The 18257-nt window shown below is 45.6% G+C and overlaps 1 protein-coding gene across 5 annotated transcripts in view; it reads right to left on the reverse strand.

Annotated features, from left to right (window-relative positions):
• LOC138454056 (myosin-10-like) overlaps positions 1–18257 on the reverse strand; it is a 623027-nt gene that overhangs the window by 102230 nt on the left and 502540 nt on the right. For all 5 annotated transcript variants that reach the window (XM_069607013.1, XM_069607016.1, XM_069607014.1 and 2 more), the window contains 2 exons: positions 8272–8403; positions 4072–4278 (listed from right to left, as the gene is read on the reverse strand). In XM_069607013.1, coding sequence (XP_069463114.1) covers positions 4072–4278; positions 8272–8403 — 339 coding nt within the window. The remainder of the gene's footprint in view (positions 1–4071; positions 4279–8271; positions 8404–18257) is intronic.

Below are 18257 nucleotides of genomic sequence, written 5' to 3' on the forward strand. Positions count from 1 at the left end.
GAGGGTGGGGACAAGAGAAGAGGAGAGGAGAGAGCAGTAAGTCCAGGAAATTGATTATAGGAGGAGATCAGTTGGTAGCTGGAAGTAGAAGATGGGGGAGAAACTGGGACGATAATGGAACATTGTTCGTAGAGTGAGAAAGAGAAGAGGTGGAGAAAACAGGAGTAAGGCAAGTGAGGAGAGGCTTAGGAGACAGCCATTGTGAAGAGGATGACGGGCAGACGATGGTGCCAGGTCGACTAGATTGCCCTGCTAGGTCCTGCAGAAAGCCCCTGAAGGAGTCGGCTAGATAAGGCTATGGCCTTTAGGCCTCCCAATAGCATTTCTGAGAATAAAAGTTGAACCCTACCAATTTTTACCTTGTGACCCATTGACCACCTTGTCACATACCCTATAATCCATCTTGTGCCACCCCAGACAGAATCCAGTCCTTGCTTGCTTTGTTGTAGAAATACACACTAAAGGGCCTCATTAAAAATTAGGCAGTCACAGTAAAATAGGCAGTATTTCTGACTAGTGCTTGTTGTACTGCTCTGCCTGATTATGGGGTATTTACAGCATGTGGTATTCGTATGAATACTGAATGCGGTAAATACTTAACGCCTGTAAAATTGGTGTCACATGTTTGATGCCAACTTGTTTACTATCCGTTGTGGCATTTTTGTTTCCCAGAAGGGGGAACTGTAGCTTCAGTGAATCATATGTGTTGTTGTACCGAAGGTAGCGCATGACCAAAGGCACCGTTTTTTTTCTATGTAATCATTTCTGACCAGGCGATAATCTCTTCGACACTGTATGTAGCAGCGAGGTACCTTCTTATGCCGCCCCTACAAAGCCTGTTTGACAGAGATGTTCTCCTGAGATAGCACTTTGATGCACTTGCACTTTATGGTGTTTTGATGTACGGTTACTGCACTTTATTGTATTTTTGCACAGAGACCATTCGTCTTAATATGCACTTTTGAGAGAAGTGAATAAGATATGTACAAGCAATAATAAAATGTTAAATGGATTTTAATAATCCACAATTTTTTGACGATTTGTGGAACGGAAAATGGATAAATATTTGAAAGTAGCAGAGTGCGCCAAAGATTAATCGTCAAGTATTGACGAGATGAATAGACTTTGGTGTCCACCGGAGCAATAGGAGGGAAGTGCAACCTACTCTATTTGCTTGGATTTTATATATTGTTTCCCTGGATGAAGAGAAGGTGCCCTTTATAGTATAAAGGGACAGGGGGTGACCCATTTATGGATTGTGTGTGGTAAATAATGCCAGGGGATGCATTTCAAACACTGCAAAAAAAAAAAAAACACCTCCAATGTGTGCCTCTACCATAGAGAGGGAGGTGGCAATTGAAAAGAAAATCCTGCTTGTGACATCAAAGGCGACGAGAATGTCGTATCCCGGATACCACTGCTCTCACCACGTGTCCCATGCAATGCACAATAGGTTCAGGAATGACCATTTTGTGAAATAGCATTTTCTAACCCAAACGAGAGGGAAATGGATTCCAAAAACAGGAAAAGTGCGGATGCAGATTTTCCGATATTCTGAATGCGCCCTTTCAGTGAAACTGCATCCATTACTGCCAACCCATCGATATTGTCATAATTAGGTGCATTTCCTAAATGAAACCATATAGTAATGGTCATTAGAACACCCTAGCAGGTGTTTGGCATTGGTGATTGGTCAATCTGCGGGCTATATGCACTGGTATAGCCCGCAGATTGATTACAGCCCGTAGTGTTCGGGCTTCATTTACTTACGTGAACAAGTGTCCTTTCGGAACGGAAAGAGTTCACTTTCCATTCCGAAAGGCACGTTGCAAAACCAACGTGTTCATGTAGGGACAAGTGAAAGTGAAGGTAACGCTTTCGGTTTTAATTTAGATATGGAAGCTTTTGGATAAGTGAAAAAGAAGGTACGTTGGAGGCCATGCTGTGGGACTGCAGGTTGGTGAGGTTGTTCTGGGGTGAGGTTGGTCGGGTGTGCGATGTGGTGATTGAGGGTTTATCTGCTTTGGATTTCAAAATGGTGATATTGGGGGGTGATGAGTCTCTGGAGGATCTTTCCATTCCGAAAGGCACGTTGCAAAACCAACGTGTTCATGTAGGGACAAGTGAAAGTGAAGGTGAAGGGGGCAGGCATACACACACCTGATTACACTTTGGTAGAATACTCCTCCGACCCTAGCAACTTACACCAACCTATAAAGAAAATGAGACATGTTTAATTGAAGTACAAAGAATGTCTGCAACATTTATTTACCGTTTTGCAATTTTTTGTACTTCAATTAAACATGTCTCATTTATTCAACTTTAATTAAACAGTGAGGGTGCTCCAATAACTTTATAGACCTGCAGCTTGGGCCGTACCGGGCGTTATGGTCCCTCATGCCTCGTTAAATTAACTCGGTCTTCAGGGCCCATAATGCCCGGTACAGCCCTCGCTGCAGGTCTATAAAGCTATATTATGGCATGCAGTATTTCTGCTGGAAAACTGCTCCGGTTGCAGAAATGCTTTAGCGAGTTGTACTGGAGATGTGAAAAACCTGTGCTCCTTAAACATGTACCCAAAAGCACATTTCTTCGGATGCCAGGCGTAACTTCTTTTTGTTATTTTTAAATATCTTCATTAGCTTAGGTTAATTCAGTACAATGGGTTTTAAGCATCAGAGAATACAGAGTTGAGTTTTGACTGTAAATTGGGTTATGAGAAATTAACTTTGCCCCATCGACATAAGCAAATAGGAAGAAAGGGTTATGGTAAGAAAACAATTGAAAGATAGGATAAGGGAGTGGATAAGCAGTTATGGTAGAGAGGAAGACGTCCATGATTCCATGTTACGTTACCGAAATTAATTTTAACAAATGAAATCTTAAACAGAAAAAAATATCGATGTTTATTTACGTTGGGGGTGGTACCAACCAAACCCCCCCCCATTCCCCTATGATTGTAACCCCAATATGAACCACCCCCTAAACCTTTTAACCCTTTACCCCACCCCCTGTATATTTATATTTCGTTATTTTTCCCGAAAGATTTAATTCGTTATTTTTATTTCGGTAACAAAACCTATGAGTATAGAAGAGGTATAATAAGGTTGACAATCTTCAGTGTGGCCAATTCTTTGGTATGTAGTGTCATGGTGATTGTGCAGCTCTGCAGCTCCAGGACCTATATCATGGGATAAAGCCCAAGGGCATGGCTCTCAGGAATTAAGAGATCAAAAATCATTAGACCATTGGCAGGAGTGCAGCTGATTGTTTGGTTTTAAAAGCAGTCTTGTTGATTCTGCTGAATCGTTGAGGCTAGAGGCTCTGCTACTATATCCATTTAAGGCTAAATGAAGAGGGTTTACGAGGCATTTTACCCCCCACCGCTATAAATGGTAAAAATGCGTTTTGAGGTAGGAAGGGATCAGCCAATGATACCTATAATCCCCACAAGGGGTCCCCAAAAGGAATGAGGCAGGAGTGCTCTCCCAACAGTAGCATCAGGGGTATTCACAGCGTGAGCTGGAAGGACTATTCAGCCATTACCAGAGAATAGAGCAGAGCAGGAGGTCTCTCACTGCTCCTCGGAGTATCTACAATGCCGGAATCAGGAATGGCTATCCCACTGCTCCCTGGAGCAGCTGCCTAGTGGGAGCCTGGAGAGACTCTCCCACCTGTTTCTATTGCAGCCCAACGCATAGAGTGGGCAGCAGACAAACTCTGCCACCAGTACTTGCAGTTTAAATAGTGAGGCAGAAGGAATCTTCCCATGGGTACATGTGGCATGAACAAGTAACAATGTAGAAAGGCCACTCCCAAAGGCACATGCAGCAGATCTTAGAGCCCAAGGAGTAATGCAGCAAGCACACACCCATCCATACCTGTGGTGCCATAATGGGAGGGGTACGAACGACTCTTCGCTACACCTGTGCTACGGTCAAGGAAGGACACCCTTATCTGTACCAGTATCCGAGGTCTCTCGCACATGTACTTGCTACAGCCAAAGGACTAGAGCAGAAAACCCTTTCCAACGGACACAAGGTGAGGTTTTATCAAAATGATTCTTCAGACCTGCACATTCTGCTGCATTTTGCGCTTATCATTCTGGAGCTGTTGGTTGCGCTCCTCTTCCTCCTCCACCCGCGACTCTAGCTCATGTAAGATATCTTCCAGCTCCTGCTTCTTGGAGGCCAGTCTAGCTCGCATCTCTTCCGCCTCAGCAAAAAGCTCTGTCTCAGCCTGCAGCTGCTCCGCTAGTATGGACTTCTCTTCCGTCAGCTGCAAGAAAAGAAAATTGATCAATTGAAGGGATATGCTATTGACACTGATATGCTAGGAGGTAACACAAGGGTAAGCCACTAGAGAAGCAAAAACAGTAGAAGTATAAACATTGTTGGATATTCCAAGAACAAGTGAACTTGATGCATTTAGAGAACACAGAGAGGATATGCAAGTTGAAAGGGGAGGGCATTGAGGATCTCATGAGAGGTGGGATGTATGGAGAACATCATGAGAGGAAGGACATTTGATAAAGTCATTGGACAAGGGACAGGTGATGGGATGCCGGATGCATGATGAAAGCATGTGAGGCTGGGGACATAACGTCATAGCGGTAAGAGGTCATTATGACTTCTTAGATGCCTTCATGGACCCATGGAAAAAGGCACAAGAAGGCACCACAGGAGAAGGGACACCTGATGGCATCCTGGAAGAAGACACATTTGATGAGTTCATGTGAGTAGGCAAACATTATGACAATATGAGCAGACTGTCCCTTGATGACTTTATGGGAAGTGGGAGACATGACAATGTCATTGGAAGAGAGACATGAAGACCTAATGAACATGGGGCCTGTTATCATGGGATGTGGCACTGTGGATAATAACACTAAAGGTCACACACATGAGGACATTCTAGAAGAGCAAATCCAAGATACAACAAGGTATGCATGAGAATGTTGTCAAAATGTGGCCTGGTGCCAATTTCACAGTATTCTCTGTACTTGTCCGACCACTGTTTTAAATGCTCAAATCCTTAAGAAAGATCACACAATTTAACAGCAGATAATAATCTCTGGACAAAGCCAATATGCACACACCATCTCTAGTCAAGGCACACCGGTTACATGTCTTTATACCAAAGTATTTTATAAAGAATGAACATATATTGAATATTTTATAACGAAAGATGTTATAGAAAATGCACTTTTTTTGTGTTGTGCTTTAGGGGGGTCCCCCCACAAACCCGTGTCCCACCCCAACCATTTCCCAAAAATATTTAAACCCTTTACATATATGTATGTAAAAAAAATGGTGAAATTGTAAAAACAGGATTTTCTATTTTCTGTAGTGTCCGGGCATATTTGACCGGATTCTGGACACTGCTATTAGAGCAGTAATGTTCTGTGCAGCAATAACTGGCCGTCCGTTTTACATATGCTTTGGAGTTTGATTGAAATGTCCATTAATTGGCTGGGATGTTGTCCTTTGGGATGCGTTTCCCGCCATGAATTTCACAGCATGAGGTACTTCTCCATTGTTTAGGGATCAATATTTATATGAAAACAGAACAAATACACATAGGCACCAGAAACAGACTGCCTGGGCTTCGGGGCTACTACGATAGGGGAGACCCACGGGGTGGGGCCTTCCACCCTTTCGATGATGTCTCGGTCAACCAGGGATTGCAACTCCTTCTCCACCTGTGCTCTCAGATGGAACAGGATGCGATGGTGTTTGGAGGCGTATTGGATCCGCTTTCAGCTTTCCTATGCCATTGAAGATTGTCTCGAACCGTTGCAGTAGGTTCTCCAGATCAGTGCAATACACCGCAAATGAGAAGTGGACAAGGTTTAGCGCTTCCGTGGCAGCGCAACTTAGGAGTGAGTGTGAGCTCACACTTGTGACAAAGAATCTTGCCTTGATTCTGGTCTGTCCGTGAGTCACCGGAGCTACGAACACCCCCTGAATGGGGAGTGGAGAGTGTGCCCACCAAAAGCATATATGTGTGCCGTGGACTCTGCCAACCCTGGTGGGCCAGGCAACGCATTGTAGTGCTCGGTCGCTAGCACACAGACGGATGCTCCAGTGTCTATCAGGACAGGCGTGGGTGTTTCTCCAATGTTCACTGTGCACTTGGGCTGACGCCGCTTCCCTGGTCCTTTGGCGATACTGGAGATGAAGAAGATTTCGTCCTCTTCTTCCTCTTCTTCTGCGATGTTTAAGTCTTGCATGCTCTGTTCAATGGACGACACACCCCTAATTCTCCTAGAGGTGCCTCTGCCAACTCTCTCTGGACCCCTTGACGCTGCGACTGGTGTTGTTGCCCTGCACACTCTCGCATAGTGTCCTGAGTGCCACACCTGCCGCAGGTTCTAGATTTGGCGGGGCACTCGCCTACATGTGGCAGGTCATATCCGCAGTATTGGCATGATGGAGCATTGCTGTGACCGGTGGGTGGGTCTCCACCTCTTGGCGCCCATCTTGTCTTCCCAGGTGCATAGCGACCGACTGCAAAAGCTTCTTCCTCCTTTTTTGCATTGGTGGCGGTGTCCATTTTCGCCCCCCTGGCATCAGCCAGTTCGTACGCTCTCCCCATGTCTAGGATTTGTTGTAGGGTTAGCCCAGGTTCTCTCAAAACCTGCCTTCGCAGTTTTCCGGAGCTGCACCCCTGCAGCAACTGGTTACGAACCATCTCCTCTTCGTTACCCCATCGGCAGGAGCTTGCTAGGTATCAGAGTCGCGCACAGAACTTGTCCAACGATTCATCATCTCGCTGCTTCTCCGCACCCATGACAAACCTGTCAAAGTCTACATTTGCCATGGGGAGGAAGTAATCTCTGAATGCTTGTTTCACCGCAACGTAGGTGGCCACAGGGATAGTCAGCGAGTCATAGATCTTGTGTACCTCCAACCCTGCCGAGTATACCATGATGGCGATTTTTTCTGCATCTTCCGTGACCACCGCGGCCGTGAAAAACATTTATAGCCGTTTCACCCACAGGAGCCATTTCGGACCCAGCTTAGATGGAGGGCCTGTAGTGTCAAATTCAGGCATGGGGCTTAGCGTGCTGTTCATCCTGCGTGCGATGGGGGCAATTGCACCATCCTGGTCATCATCTTCCCCCATTTTGGCGAATAGCACTCACCAGTACTTGCTGGACACCTTCTGTGGCTGCTGGGCTGGTGTGCTGAGTCCCCTTTCCGATGTGGTGCTTCTCTTGCACCCTTTTCTCCTCCTGGTGACTTGTGCCACAGCCCTGTAGAAGTGAGGGCTGTGGGAGTTCCAAAAATTGCTGCTGGGCAAAGCAAAAGTGCAAGTGGCGCACGAGCACCCTCACGGGCCGCTACCACTGCCTTTCACGTGTTGACCAAGATGGCCGCCTGCCATACGCGTGGACTTGTGTAAATGCGAGTCAACGTTCTTCTCCTGGAACGTTGCCGGAGCGGAGGATGGCTCCCGCGCCGTCCTCGTCACCAGTGTTATGTATCGTGGGGGCGTTGGGAGGCCCACGCAATCACACACACACTCGCTCTGCATGCATTCAAGGAGCCACGCCGGAGACGTGTGGATGGTTGCGGTCCCCGGCGCGAACTGCCGCACGTGCCATGTTTATTTACACTGCGCATGCGTGAGCCTCGTTATGGCTCACGCATGCGCCCAACAGCGTAGTAATACGCAACACTGCCCTTGTTTAACAGATCAAAGATCAGCTAATCGGGGGGGGCAGGGGGTTGTCCGTGGGACCTTTTGGTCCAGTCTGGTGTTCCTAAAAACTTTGCAACCACTATTGATCAAAAGAGCAGAGAAATCAACATAAATCCCTGGCCAATGTTATCAAGATCTTTCTGTTCACTTATTTGTCAAAATGAAGCACTTTGATGCTGAGGCTTGGGTACACACGGCACTCTCTCGAAAACACCACAGCTTATTAGGATATGCATGGATAGTATATTTATTGAGATTACCTCACTCGTTGAACATGCACATACATGCCAACTACATGTTGTAACTGGAACATGACCCCCCCACAGTCCTCACATACTTGCTGGTAAACTGCTACAAAAGGCATGACCACTGAGATGCCCAATTGCCCCATTAGACAAAGGGTTAACTGAAAAACAGTTTATTCACCCGGAGCAGGCTGTGGGTCAATGGATATCTAAATTGAGAGCATTTGCCAGGAACCTACAATGTTCATCTGAACACGGGTACTCAATGTAAAACAGGACACATCTGGACATGCACCATCCCGCCCCCGGGGGCCTGTACCTGCTGGTACTTGTGTTCCATCTCCTTGAGGTCCGTCTCCGTCTTCATGTGGCTCTCCTTCACCTTCTGCAGTTCCACCACCTTGGTCTGCATCACCTCGTCCTGGCGCGTCACCTGGAGCAGCGGCTTCACCTGGGAAAGAAAGAGAACATGTCCATTTCTTTAGAAGACGCAAAGCCTAGGAAGGGAGATGAAAAACAAAGGATGGCGCGCCCACACAATTCTGATTTCATCAGAAGTCTCATCACAACAAGGCAAGGAACCCCAGAAAATGAACAACTCAACCCTTAAGTCATCCTTCTAATCAAAGAGCAATGTTTGGGAAAATCAACAGCAGAACCGTTAGTTTAAATGAAGTGAGACTCCAATGTGCAGGGTAATGCTTCTGTATTTTACTCAAATGATTTCCCAGTGTGGGTTTTTTACTCTCCCAATCTTCGGGTGGCACTACCCCCAGTGCAGCCAAACCAGTTGCATCACTCTCCTTTCCCTACATAGCATTCCATATATTCTCCTTAATGGTATTAGTGATTTCCATTGAACTCCACTGGCCAGTGACACCACTTTGACTGGCAACATCAGTTCCTGCATTTACCAAAACTATTGTGTGATTATTCTGCTTTAAGTAGACAGTAAAGACATATTCCTTCTCCCATGGTGGGTACTTTTCCACTAGCTTATTTGACAACACCCGCTTCAGTTTTGCAATTTCAAATGAGTTGTGTCATTCTTTTTTAAATGTGTGGTATTAAGGCGGGCCAGTGGGTCTAGGGCGGCTGGCCCTGCTTATTTGTCTAATAAGATTTTAAAGGAAGCTCCTGAAATGCGGTCAAGCATTTTACATGCTCTATTTTCTAACATAATGTTGGAAAAATAGACACCTATGAGTTGGAAGAATGCAGATGTAATTCCCTTTTATAAAAAGGGCAATAGAACGCTTCCAGTGAACTATCGCCCTATAACACAACTAAATGCCGGAGCAAGATCTTTGCTGCTATAGTCTTACAGAAACTAGAGGAGTGGGTTGGGGACAGTTGCCAAGAAGGCACATGGGGGTGAGTGTAATGGGTTGTTAATGTGTTGCATCCAGAAACAGGCTTGGGATAAGGATGAGCTGGCAACCTGTGTAGCCTCTCTGGATCGAACTCCAGCCTTCAACCTGGTTGAGAGAAATCTGCTCTGGACATAATTAGATAAGTGGGGTCTGTACAATAGGCTGCCCAGCATCTTTGTGTATCTGCATAAGAGCACATCTATACAGGTTGGGATGAATAATGATGGCTCTATATCCAAGAGAATAGATACCTGTTCCGGCTTACGGCAAGGGTGTGTTTTAGCACCCTGCCTTTTTAACCTTTACCTGGCAGATATTGGAAAGGGCTTGGAAGGGGCTGCCTTGATCGGACCACGTGAGGGGAAGGTGAAGTTATGCTGGCTTGCTTATGCAGACGACTTCATCCTTTATGATAAAATTCCTATTGGTCTGCAACGCTTACTAAGGGCTTTTGAGACATTTATGGTCACAAAGAAGCCGAGGATCAACCCCACGAAGACAAAGGTGCTTAAAGTATGTCGGAAAAATAAGAGCTGGAAATATCCATGGTTTATCAACGGGATTCATTGCAAAAAAGAAAATATTAGCTATTTGGGTCTATCGATTATTGCCAACGCGAGTAAAGCTTTTTATCTAAACGTCGTGAAGCAGAAAGCCATTTCCTTAGCCACCCAGAAGTATGGAAAGCTCTCCTTATCACCTCTCAAAAAATATTACATTGGCAAAGTCGTCCCTAAATTGATTTCGGGTTAGAGGTTCATCCTACCTGGTTAATGACTGAATTAGAAATTTATGAAGCGGTGCTATGGAGGAAGGTTCTTTTTTTTTATTTTATTTTTATAAGTGACAAATCAACAAATCCCCAATCCACATCACACACGTTCTTTACCACACCACCCCATCTTCTTAGGCCGATTCATTTAAACGATCCTGGTCATCCTATTTCCGACTCAGTCTCACTTCCTATTTTTCTTGCCAGGCCTTTAGCTTTTCTTCAATGCATGCTAAAAAAGATGTCAAGGGCAATATTAGCTTTGTATCGGTGCCATTCCACATTCGCCCCCACCAGTCATTCACATCCAGCGCCGGATGGTCTTCATTCCAGCGTGCCAAGTGGACAGTTCGCTCATCCCTCAATTTCGGGCAAAACAAAACCAGATGTTTAAGCGATTCCGATCCGCTCTTACAGAATCTGCACCAGAGATTTATATCTGCATTACACGCCCAATGACTGGACTGATCCTTGGTTTGTAGAGCGTTTAAACGAAACAACAAAAACAGTCTCCGCGCTCCAGGATTCGGAAATCGCTGCTGGTAATTTTGTAGCACATTAAATCCTCTAGACTCAGCTGGGGAATTTCGCATAGCTCTGGTGGCAGATCTCTCATTACATGTTACTTCCCAATCTGTTCGCCAAATCTTGGTTTTTGCAGCTAAGGGGTTCGTTTGGAGTGTTTCCACACTGATATCATATTCCAGCAGTAGATCTTTACAATGTTTTACCCATAACGAAGCAATATCTCTTCCATCGGATGGTACGTTGTGTAATACACGAAATTGCAAAATTCCCTCTTCAGGTCTGGTTTTTCGATATAGTGCCAGTAAATTCCAACTAATCCGTGCGTGCAAAGAGATCAAGGCCAGTTCATATCTTATACACGCAGTTGAAATACCTGGAGGAAGACTTAAGGCTTTGGTCCAGAACACATGTTCTAACGAAGACCAATGGTTAGATGAACATCCCAACGCATTCTCTGCACCGAATGTTAGTATTGGGTTAACTTTCAGTTCGTAAAAATTTCTCAAAGGTTGCAAGGAGAATTTACCAAACTTTTTATGCAGAATTAGTGCCTGGTTTGTAAGTTGACTGCATTTCCTTTTTGAATCATGCACCTAGGGAGCGTCGCAAATGCTGGCATTTAATGTCATACCCAGACTCTTTACACTGTTTGTAATGCGAAGCGTCTCGGGACCCAACCTCCATGCGAACTTCAGACCTTTTTGCTTTTTGTTTGTTCCTCATGTTGTGCATCACCAGAATTTCGCTCTTAGCTACGTTGATTTTCAGGTTGTTCATGGCCACATACTCCTGGACTGCTTCCAATTTTCTTTGTAACCCAATCAGGGTTACGTCTAAAATAACTAAGTCATCAGTGTATAGGATCCAACTTATCTTGGAAAGGTGGAGCTTAGGTGGAAAAGACCGCACCGCGTTTATCGAATCGCCGATGTCTGAGATGAATAAACTGAATATTGCTGCAGCCAACAGCATCCCTGTTTCACCCCCTTATGTGTCAGAATCTGCGATGACACGGTACCCGTTTGATCCAGGCGGATAGAAATTGACGTGTCTGTATGTAGCTCTTTGATAGCCTCCAGCAACCCAACAGGGCAGCCCCACGATCTTAACTTATGCCATAGCAGTTCTCTATCAACCATGTCAAAAGCGCAAGAGAAGTGCACAAAGGCAAGATAAACTGCAGTGTTTGTTCGTAGCGCTTCCAACTTTAGCAGGTTTAAAATAAGTAGGTTCAAGGAACAGCCCACATATTTTACAAAACCTGCTTGTCTTTCGTCGATTCTGTTTGCAGAATGGGCCCAGGTAATTAGTTTTTTTTGTAGGACTGAAGCATAGATCTTGCCTAAGACGTCTAGCAGGGCTATTGGCCGGTAGTTTTTGGGAGATGTTCTGTCACCTTTCTTAAAAATTGGGACAATTATCCCTGTTTTCCAAGACGCTGGTGTTTGCTGCTGCAAATTGATTTTCTCAAACAAGTCAAGGCACAAGTCTGCCCAGAGATCTGGGAGTTGCTTGATTGTGAAATTCGTTAACCTGTCGGGTCCAGGAGCCCTAGAATTTTTTGCTTTCACAATAATTTCACGAATTTCCTCTTTTGAGAAGTGCAACTCCCATGATGAAGACTTCACCACCTTTAAGGGTTCATTGGTCGAGTTTTTGTTATATAGGGTCGTAAAGTGTTTAACCCACTCTACCTCGGAGACCAAGCATCTTTGTAGAGCTTCTTGTGATGTTTCCAATCTGTTAATTAGGCGCCAAAACTCACCGCTGTTCTTGTTCGAGAGGGTTTTCATCATAGCCTCAGCATCATTTTGGTGAAGTTGGTATTTATGACTTTTTAACCAGTTCTTATAGGCTTGCTTGGTAGCTCTATTTTTCGGCTTCCTTTCCATCACCGGGCCTTGGTTATTTCGTCGTATCTCGGCACGCATCAAACGCTTACGTTGCATCACTGATAGATCAAAGTGGTGAGTCTTCTGGAACGACAATTGTTTCAGACCAATGTTTTTGGCCTTAAATTGTTGCAATAATGAGGCGTATTCTAACTCCTCCGGCAGGCCCTTAAATTGATTATAGAGCGTTAACACCTCATGTTCCTGCAGTCTTAATCTTAGGCGATTTGATTGAGCCAACACCTTAGGTACCCACTTGCAAGCTTGGTCAGTGTCAGCGACTTGAAGTTTTAACTGCAACATTTCGTGGTCACTGTTTTTCATGGGAACAATTTTGAAGGAGGTTATCCTGGCATGCAGGTCGTTAGTTGTAAAAATTTAGTCAATAGTTGACGCTTGACCTTCTCGGTGCCACGTTGCTCTCGCTGAGATATCGCCTTGCGTGTTTCCATTCAACATTGTGAGGCATTTAGCTCTTCCAACCAATCTTTCGCAAGTTGGTCTTTCTCCTGGTTAACAGACTTGGTGAAATCAATATTTAAATCGCCACAAACAATGATTCCATCTCTTTTATTCAAGCCCAGCAAGTTGTCGATGATCGTCGTTAGTTGGTCGATGAAGGGGTAGGTTCCCGTACATTGATGGTTCCAGTACTCCCTCCCTATGTAGTTCTTTTTGCCAATCTCCGAAACTTGAATATAAGAAGTAAAGTTAGTTGATTTTAACAGGCGGTAACCCGATGACCGTTTAATCATGGTTAACAAGCCGGCCATCGGGCGCCCCTTCACTGCCTTAATTGCTGGATTTAAGGCACATTCGTACTCCGAGGTGACTGGCATCTCACTCATCCATGTTTCTTGGAGGCAGAACAGATGTAAATCTTGCAGCCAATCAGTGTTTAACAAATGAAGAAAGCCTCGAGTGTTCCATGACGCAAACGTGCACATTTGTGAATTTCCACTCAGTGGACATTAGCTTTGTGCTTTTTCATTCAATGATTTGGCCAGCCATTTCCAATCCTGTGTGTTTTCAGATCCACCCGGGACAACTCCTGCGCTAGGCACACTTTCGTCCAGGGGGCTTCCATTATTAAATGTAATTTGAATTTTGTCAAGGGGCCTCAGTTTGACACTCACTTCTTGATCAGACTCCAATCTCTTGTTAGCCTCGCGACACGGTTGTACCCTCTTGGGACCTAGGTCCATTCTACTATTTTGCACTGACGAGATTGATCTTCTACTCTCTGGTTGCTGCTTCCTCGTTGTTGTGTACTGGAAGTCCTCTTGTGGTATTAACCTGGTTCCTATGGCACCAATGTTTTCGTATTTTTTCTCAAGGACCTTTTCCATTATTTTGTAAATGTCAAAACCCATGGACAGAAGGTCTTCCCCTGCCTCCAAGACTGCGTTGGCGATAATATTGGATTCAATGTGTAGAATAACCTTGTCATGGCACAATTCATCGGGGAATTCCACAATTTTTATGTCCTTAGATCCTACTGAACGTAAACGCGGAATATGATGGAGCAATCTTACAACATTGGTACAATTCAAGATTAGTTTATCTCGTGACTCCACTCTCTCCAACATCAATTTAATCGTAAAAGCGTGGGACATAGAGTGCACAGCTGCTTGCCCTTTAGTGCAGATCATTCTTTCTTCCAACACTAATGGCTGAGCTGGGGCACCATTACTCAGGCCTCGACTGGCTGCAGACCGAGGGCTTGAATTAGACTTAAAACTGTCTTTTTCCATTGGTGCATTCTTCATTGGAGGGTGACTTTGTAGAACATTTGATAACTTCTCTCCTTTTTCCTGTAAGGTGTAAAACACCGGACTCAGACAGACAGTCTGGTCCTCCTTTATCCCCACCACTTCAGGCAAGATTATTATGCAGCTTCTTCCATGCTCCACTCCAGGTACTTCGCTCGACTGGTCAGATCTCTCTGATGGATTGCACGAGGTTGGATTCATCATAGCCACATCTACATTCTGTCCCTTCAGCGCCACCTTCTGATTGCAAGGGACAGTAATCCCACTCGGCGCCAAGCAGCCTACAAGGTCTTCGACATCTTCGTAGACCGACAAATTCATCAACTCGTCCTGGACCACCTTCTCATCTTCAGTCATCTGGCTGACACCTACTTGCGAAGAGCTGGGCATCGATTCTGGGCATATGTTGCTGCCTTGATCCCTATTTGCCACAGGATTCAGGCGAGTGGAAATAGCTTCATCCACTATCTGCAGCACATTAATATTGCGTAGAAATTTGCGGGCACCTCTTTGTTTGTTCAACTTATGACTCTGCATGTTTTTTTGCTTCTTGGCTTGTCGGGGTTTAGCTCTCTTACTTTCCACATTTACTTGAGGGGCAGCATCAGTACTGCCAAAGATGGGAAACAAGGCCGCAGGTTTTGGCCCCTCGGTAGTATCTGTTGTGAGACCTGTACACACTTCAGGCACAGGCAGCGGCAAACTTGACCCTGATGCACTTTGGCAGCCTGTTTGACCCAAATTTGCGGCGCTTCTTGCTTGTAAGAACGCAGAGTGAAAAGAGGTCACTAGCGTGCTATCAGGTTCGCTACATTCATTGACCTGGGCACATCTGCCCGTGGCTCAACTACTTCGCTTACCACCTGTTGGTGAATCCCCTTGTCTACTATTTCAGGGGGCTCACTCGACCACTCGAGTGAATTTTTTGTACTTACGATCTTTGCATCCTGGATCAGATTGTGCTGGCTAGTTTGCCTTTCAGATGCTACTAACTCTGCAGCTGAAACACTCTCTTGCGGTAAGTCGAGGGCCGCCGACTGCTCAGACCGTGGCATCGGCAGAACTGCACAGCCTCCTGGTGAGTCGCCACCTATTTTGCTATGTGGCTTGTGAAAGAGAGCAGGCGCTTCCCTTGCCACTTCTGCAAATAATTTCTTATCAATCATGTCGTTATGTTTTGCTTCCTTGACTGCAGCAAGGCCAATCAACAGTTTCTGGTTGACGTTTTCTTGCACATTTCTCTGTCCATTATGCAAAGCTTCTAATTGCACTACCTTTGAGTTCATGAGTGCAATTAGTGTTGACAGATCTTTCACATTGTCGTTAATTGCTTCATACAATTTGGTAAACAGCGTTAGTGATATTGCAATGGTGGCGGTCAGTGATGAAAATAACTTGTTAGTGGGCACATGCACACAAGGAGCTGCCTCGCTCCCATTGTCTTTTGACCTGGACTCCTGTGCAGCATACCTTGAGGCATAACGCTTCTGTCGTATTTTAGGAAACGGACGTTCCACAAGAGAAGAGTCTTCTGATGAAGCGTCATCTGTTGAATCCTCACTATGTGATTTATGCGGCCGCTGGTTTGGCCGACTCAACCTTATGCCCTGGCCTTCATTGGGAGGGTTAGCCAGCCTTTTCTGGGATTCAGCCACTTTTCCCACAGAAGACTGGGAGGACTCCTCAGATGTCTCAGCCTCTGCTGTTCTAGCACGCTTGTAGAAACCAACACCCCAAGTATCACAGTTTGTGTCCGTTAAATCATGCCACTGTCTCTTCTGAGGTATTTTATGCGCCCTACTTAGTTCCGGAATAGAATCTGGCATTAGTTTATGAGCACAAGCTTTGTTCAGCTCAATTAGGTTTTGCAGGACAGATGAGACTACCTCTAAGGAGTTCCTTCGCTCAGCATAACATCCCCCTCCTGAAATCATCTGTACACCTACACCACATGGCTGATCTAAAGTGTACTCCAGCACCACCATTTCAAGAGACACTGTTGGTCTATCCTCTGTGCTAACAAGGGTGTGCTCTCTACCTGCATTCACCGTGGGCACAGCGGTGAACACCTCATCTTCAACATGCCCGGAGTCGCCTATCTCATGGCGATCCAGAACCTCCAAAGGTGCTCGCAAATCACTGGAGCTTAGCTGGCTTTCATGCATTCGCTCATTTACGCATTCTTCATTTGCTGTTTTGCTGACCGGCACAGAATGAAGGCCTGTGTGCAGACCCTGCTGGACGGTGGCCAACTCCAAGCAGCTGTCGTGGCGCGGTTCCGCCAAGCTCTGCGAGGAGCCCACCTCCTCGACTGGGGCTGCAGCCTCCCCCTTCGAGGACTGCTCCGTCACTTTATCACGTGGCGCCACACAGGTGACTGGCTCCGCCCCCACACTCCCAGGCCGCTCCGACGGCGGGGAGACCAAAGCAGCCGCTCCACCCTCACGCCGCAGCAAAAACTCCGGGATCACCTCCCCCACCGGGGAACACCCCTCGGCTCCCACTTCGGCGGTAAATATAAAGTTGCAGCCACTGATTTCCAGGTGTTCCATACCCCTCGGGAGCGCTGCATCGCTCCCATCCCTAACCTCCTGCAAAGTCACGTGTGCACTCGATCGCACATCGCCGATCGCACATCCCGAGACCTCATCAACAATAACAGCTTGGGGGTCACATGCGCTACACTCCATACTTAAATCCAGTACGGAGCTACACGAGGTATAGGGGCTCACCAGAGTTTGTCTTTTACGTTTTGTTTGAGTCCCCTCTTGTTTACCCAAGCGTTTTAATTGCGCTCTTGTCCTTGATGTTTGCTGTGGACCATCCATTTAAGTGGATTCCTTTGGGCTGCAGTATGGAAATCTGGAGATAGATCAACTAGACCACGTCGCCCACTCGCCAAACAGCCAAACAGTGAGATTACAGCCCTTTGCACCTCAGGGCTTAGAGGAAGGTTCTGTTTTGGTTGCCAAATGGTGTTCCGCTGGTGGCTATTCACCAGGAATTGGGCTTACAGTCTCTGTATAGCAGGGTGTTGTGGAGACAATTGGCATTTTTTAAGAAACGATTATGTGCACTTGCGCAAATAATGTATGCATTTATTGGTCCGGAAGCCATAACCTCTACTGCGTGACCGGCTTCTGAGTTTCGGGAACATTGTGTAAAGCAACTCTTTGCACTGGATTTGACCCGGGATACCCTGATCCCTAATCCTGGCAAAGTTAAAAAAGGCCGGGTGTCTCAGGAACTGGATAAGAGCTGGGCAGGCTTTGGAGAGGTTGAATTTGTATAGAGATCTTTGTCTTATTCAGAAGAGAGTGGGTACTCCTGAATCCTATATTGTGAGATTCCTGGATAGAGCCCAACATAATGATTTTGCGAGGCTTCGTTTTGATGTTCTTCCAACTAATGAAATGATGTGCGCTCCTAGTAGTACCCCAAAGGATCTTGCTTTCTGCAGGCATTGTAAAAAGATAGAGGTTAAGGAAAATTTGCAACATCTATTATTTTGTGCAGTCCTCCTGCCACAGCGGATTGAAATATTTGGGAAACGTGTTCATAACCTACAATGGATTGATGTGGAGAATTTGAGACTCAATATCTTGGGGAAAAATCTGTTGCTCTATTACTTGCTCTTATAAGATTTTTAAAAAGGTGCACGCTGTGTTAGGCTGTGGGTGGCCATCCCATTCCCTATTTTCATGTTTAAATGTATACGGGTTAGATGCCGTCATATTCGACATTAGTGTCCTTAGCCTCTCTTTTGCATCGTGTTTTCCCCCTGTCGGGATAATACTATGAAATACGGTCAATTATGTGGAAACAGGAATTCGTCAGAATACCAAAGGCTCTACCTAGTTTAAATCGTTGGGGATATTGTTCAACATAATATAGGAAAAGGGGATAATTATTCATTTTTTTTAGTTTTATTAACATTTTAGATTCTCCTTTTATCTGTTTTAGTATTT

The sequence above is a fragment of the Ambystoma mexicanum genome, chromosome 1p (assembly GCF_040938575.1).
Source record: "Ambystoma mexicanum isolate Mex_15411 chromosome 1p, UKY_AmexF1_1, whole genome shotgun sequence".
Taxonomy (NCBI): Eukaryota; Metazoa; Chordata; class Amphibia; order Caudata; family Ambystomatidae; genus Ambystoma; species Ambystoma mexicanum.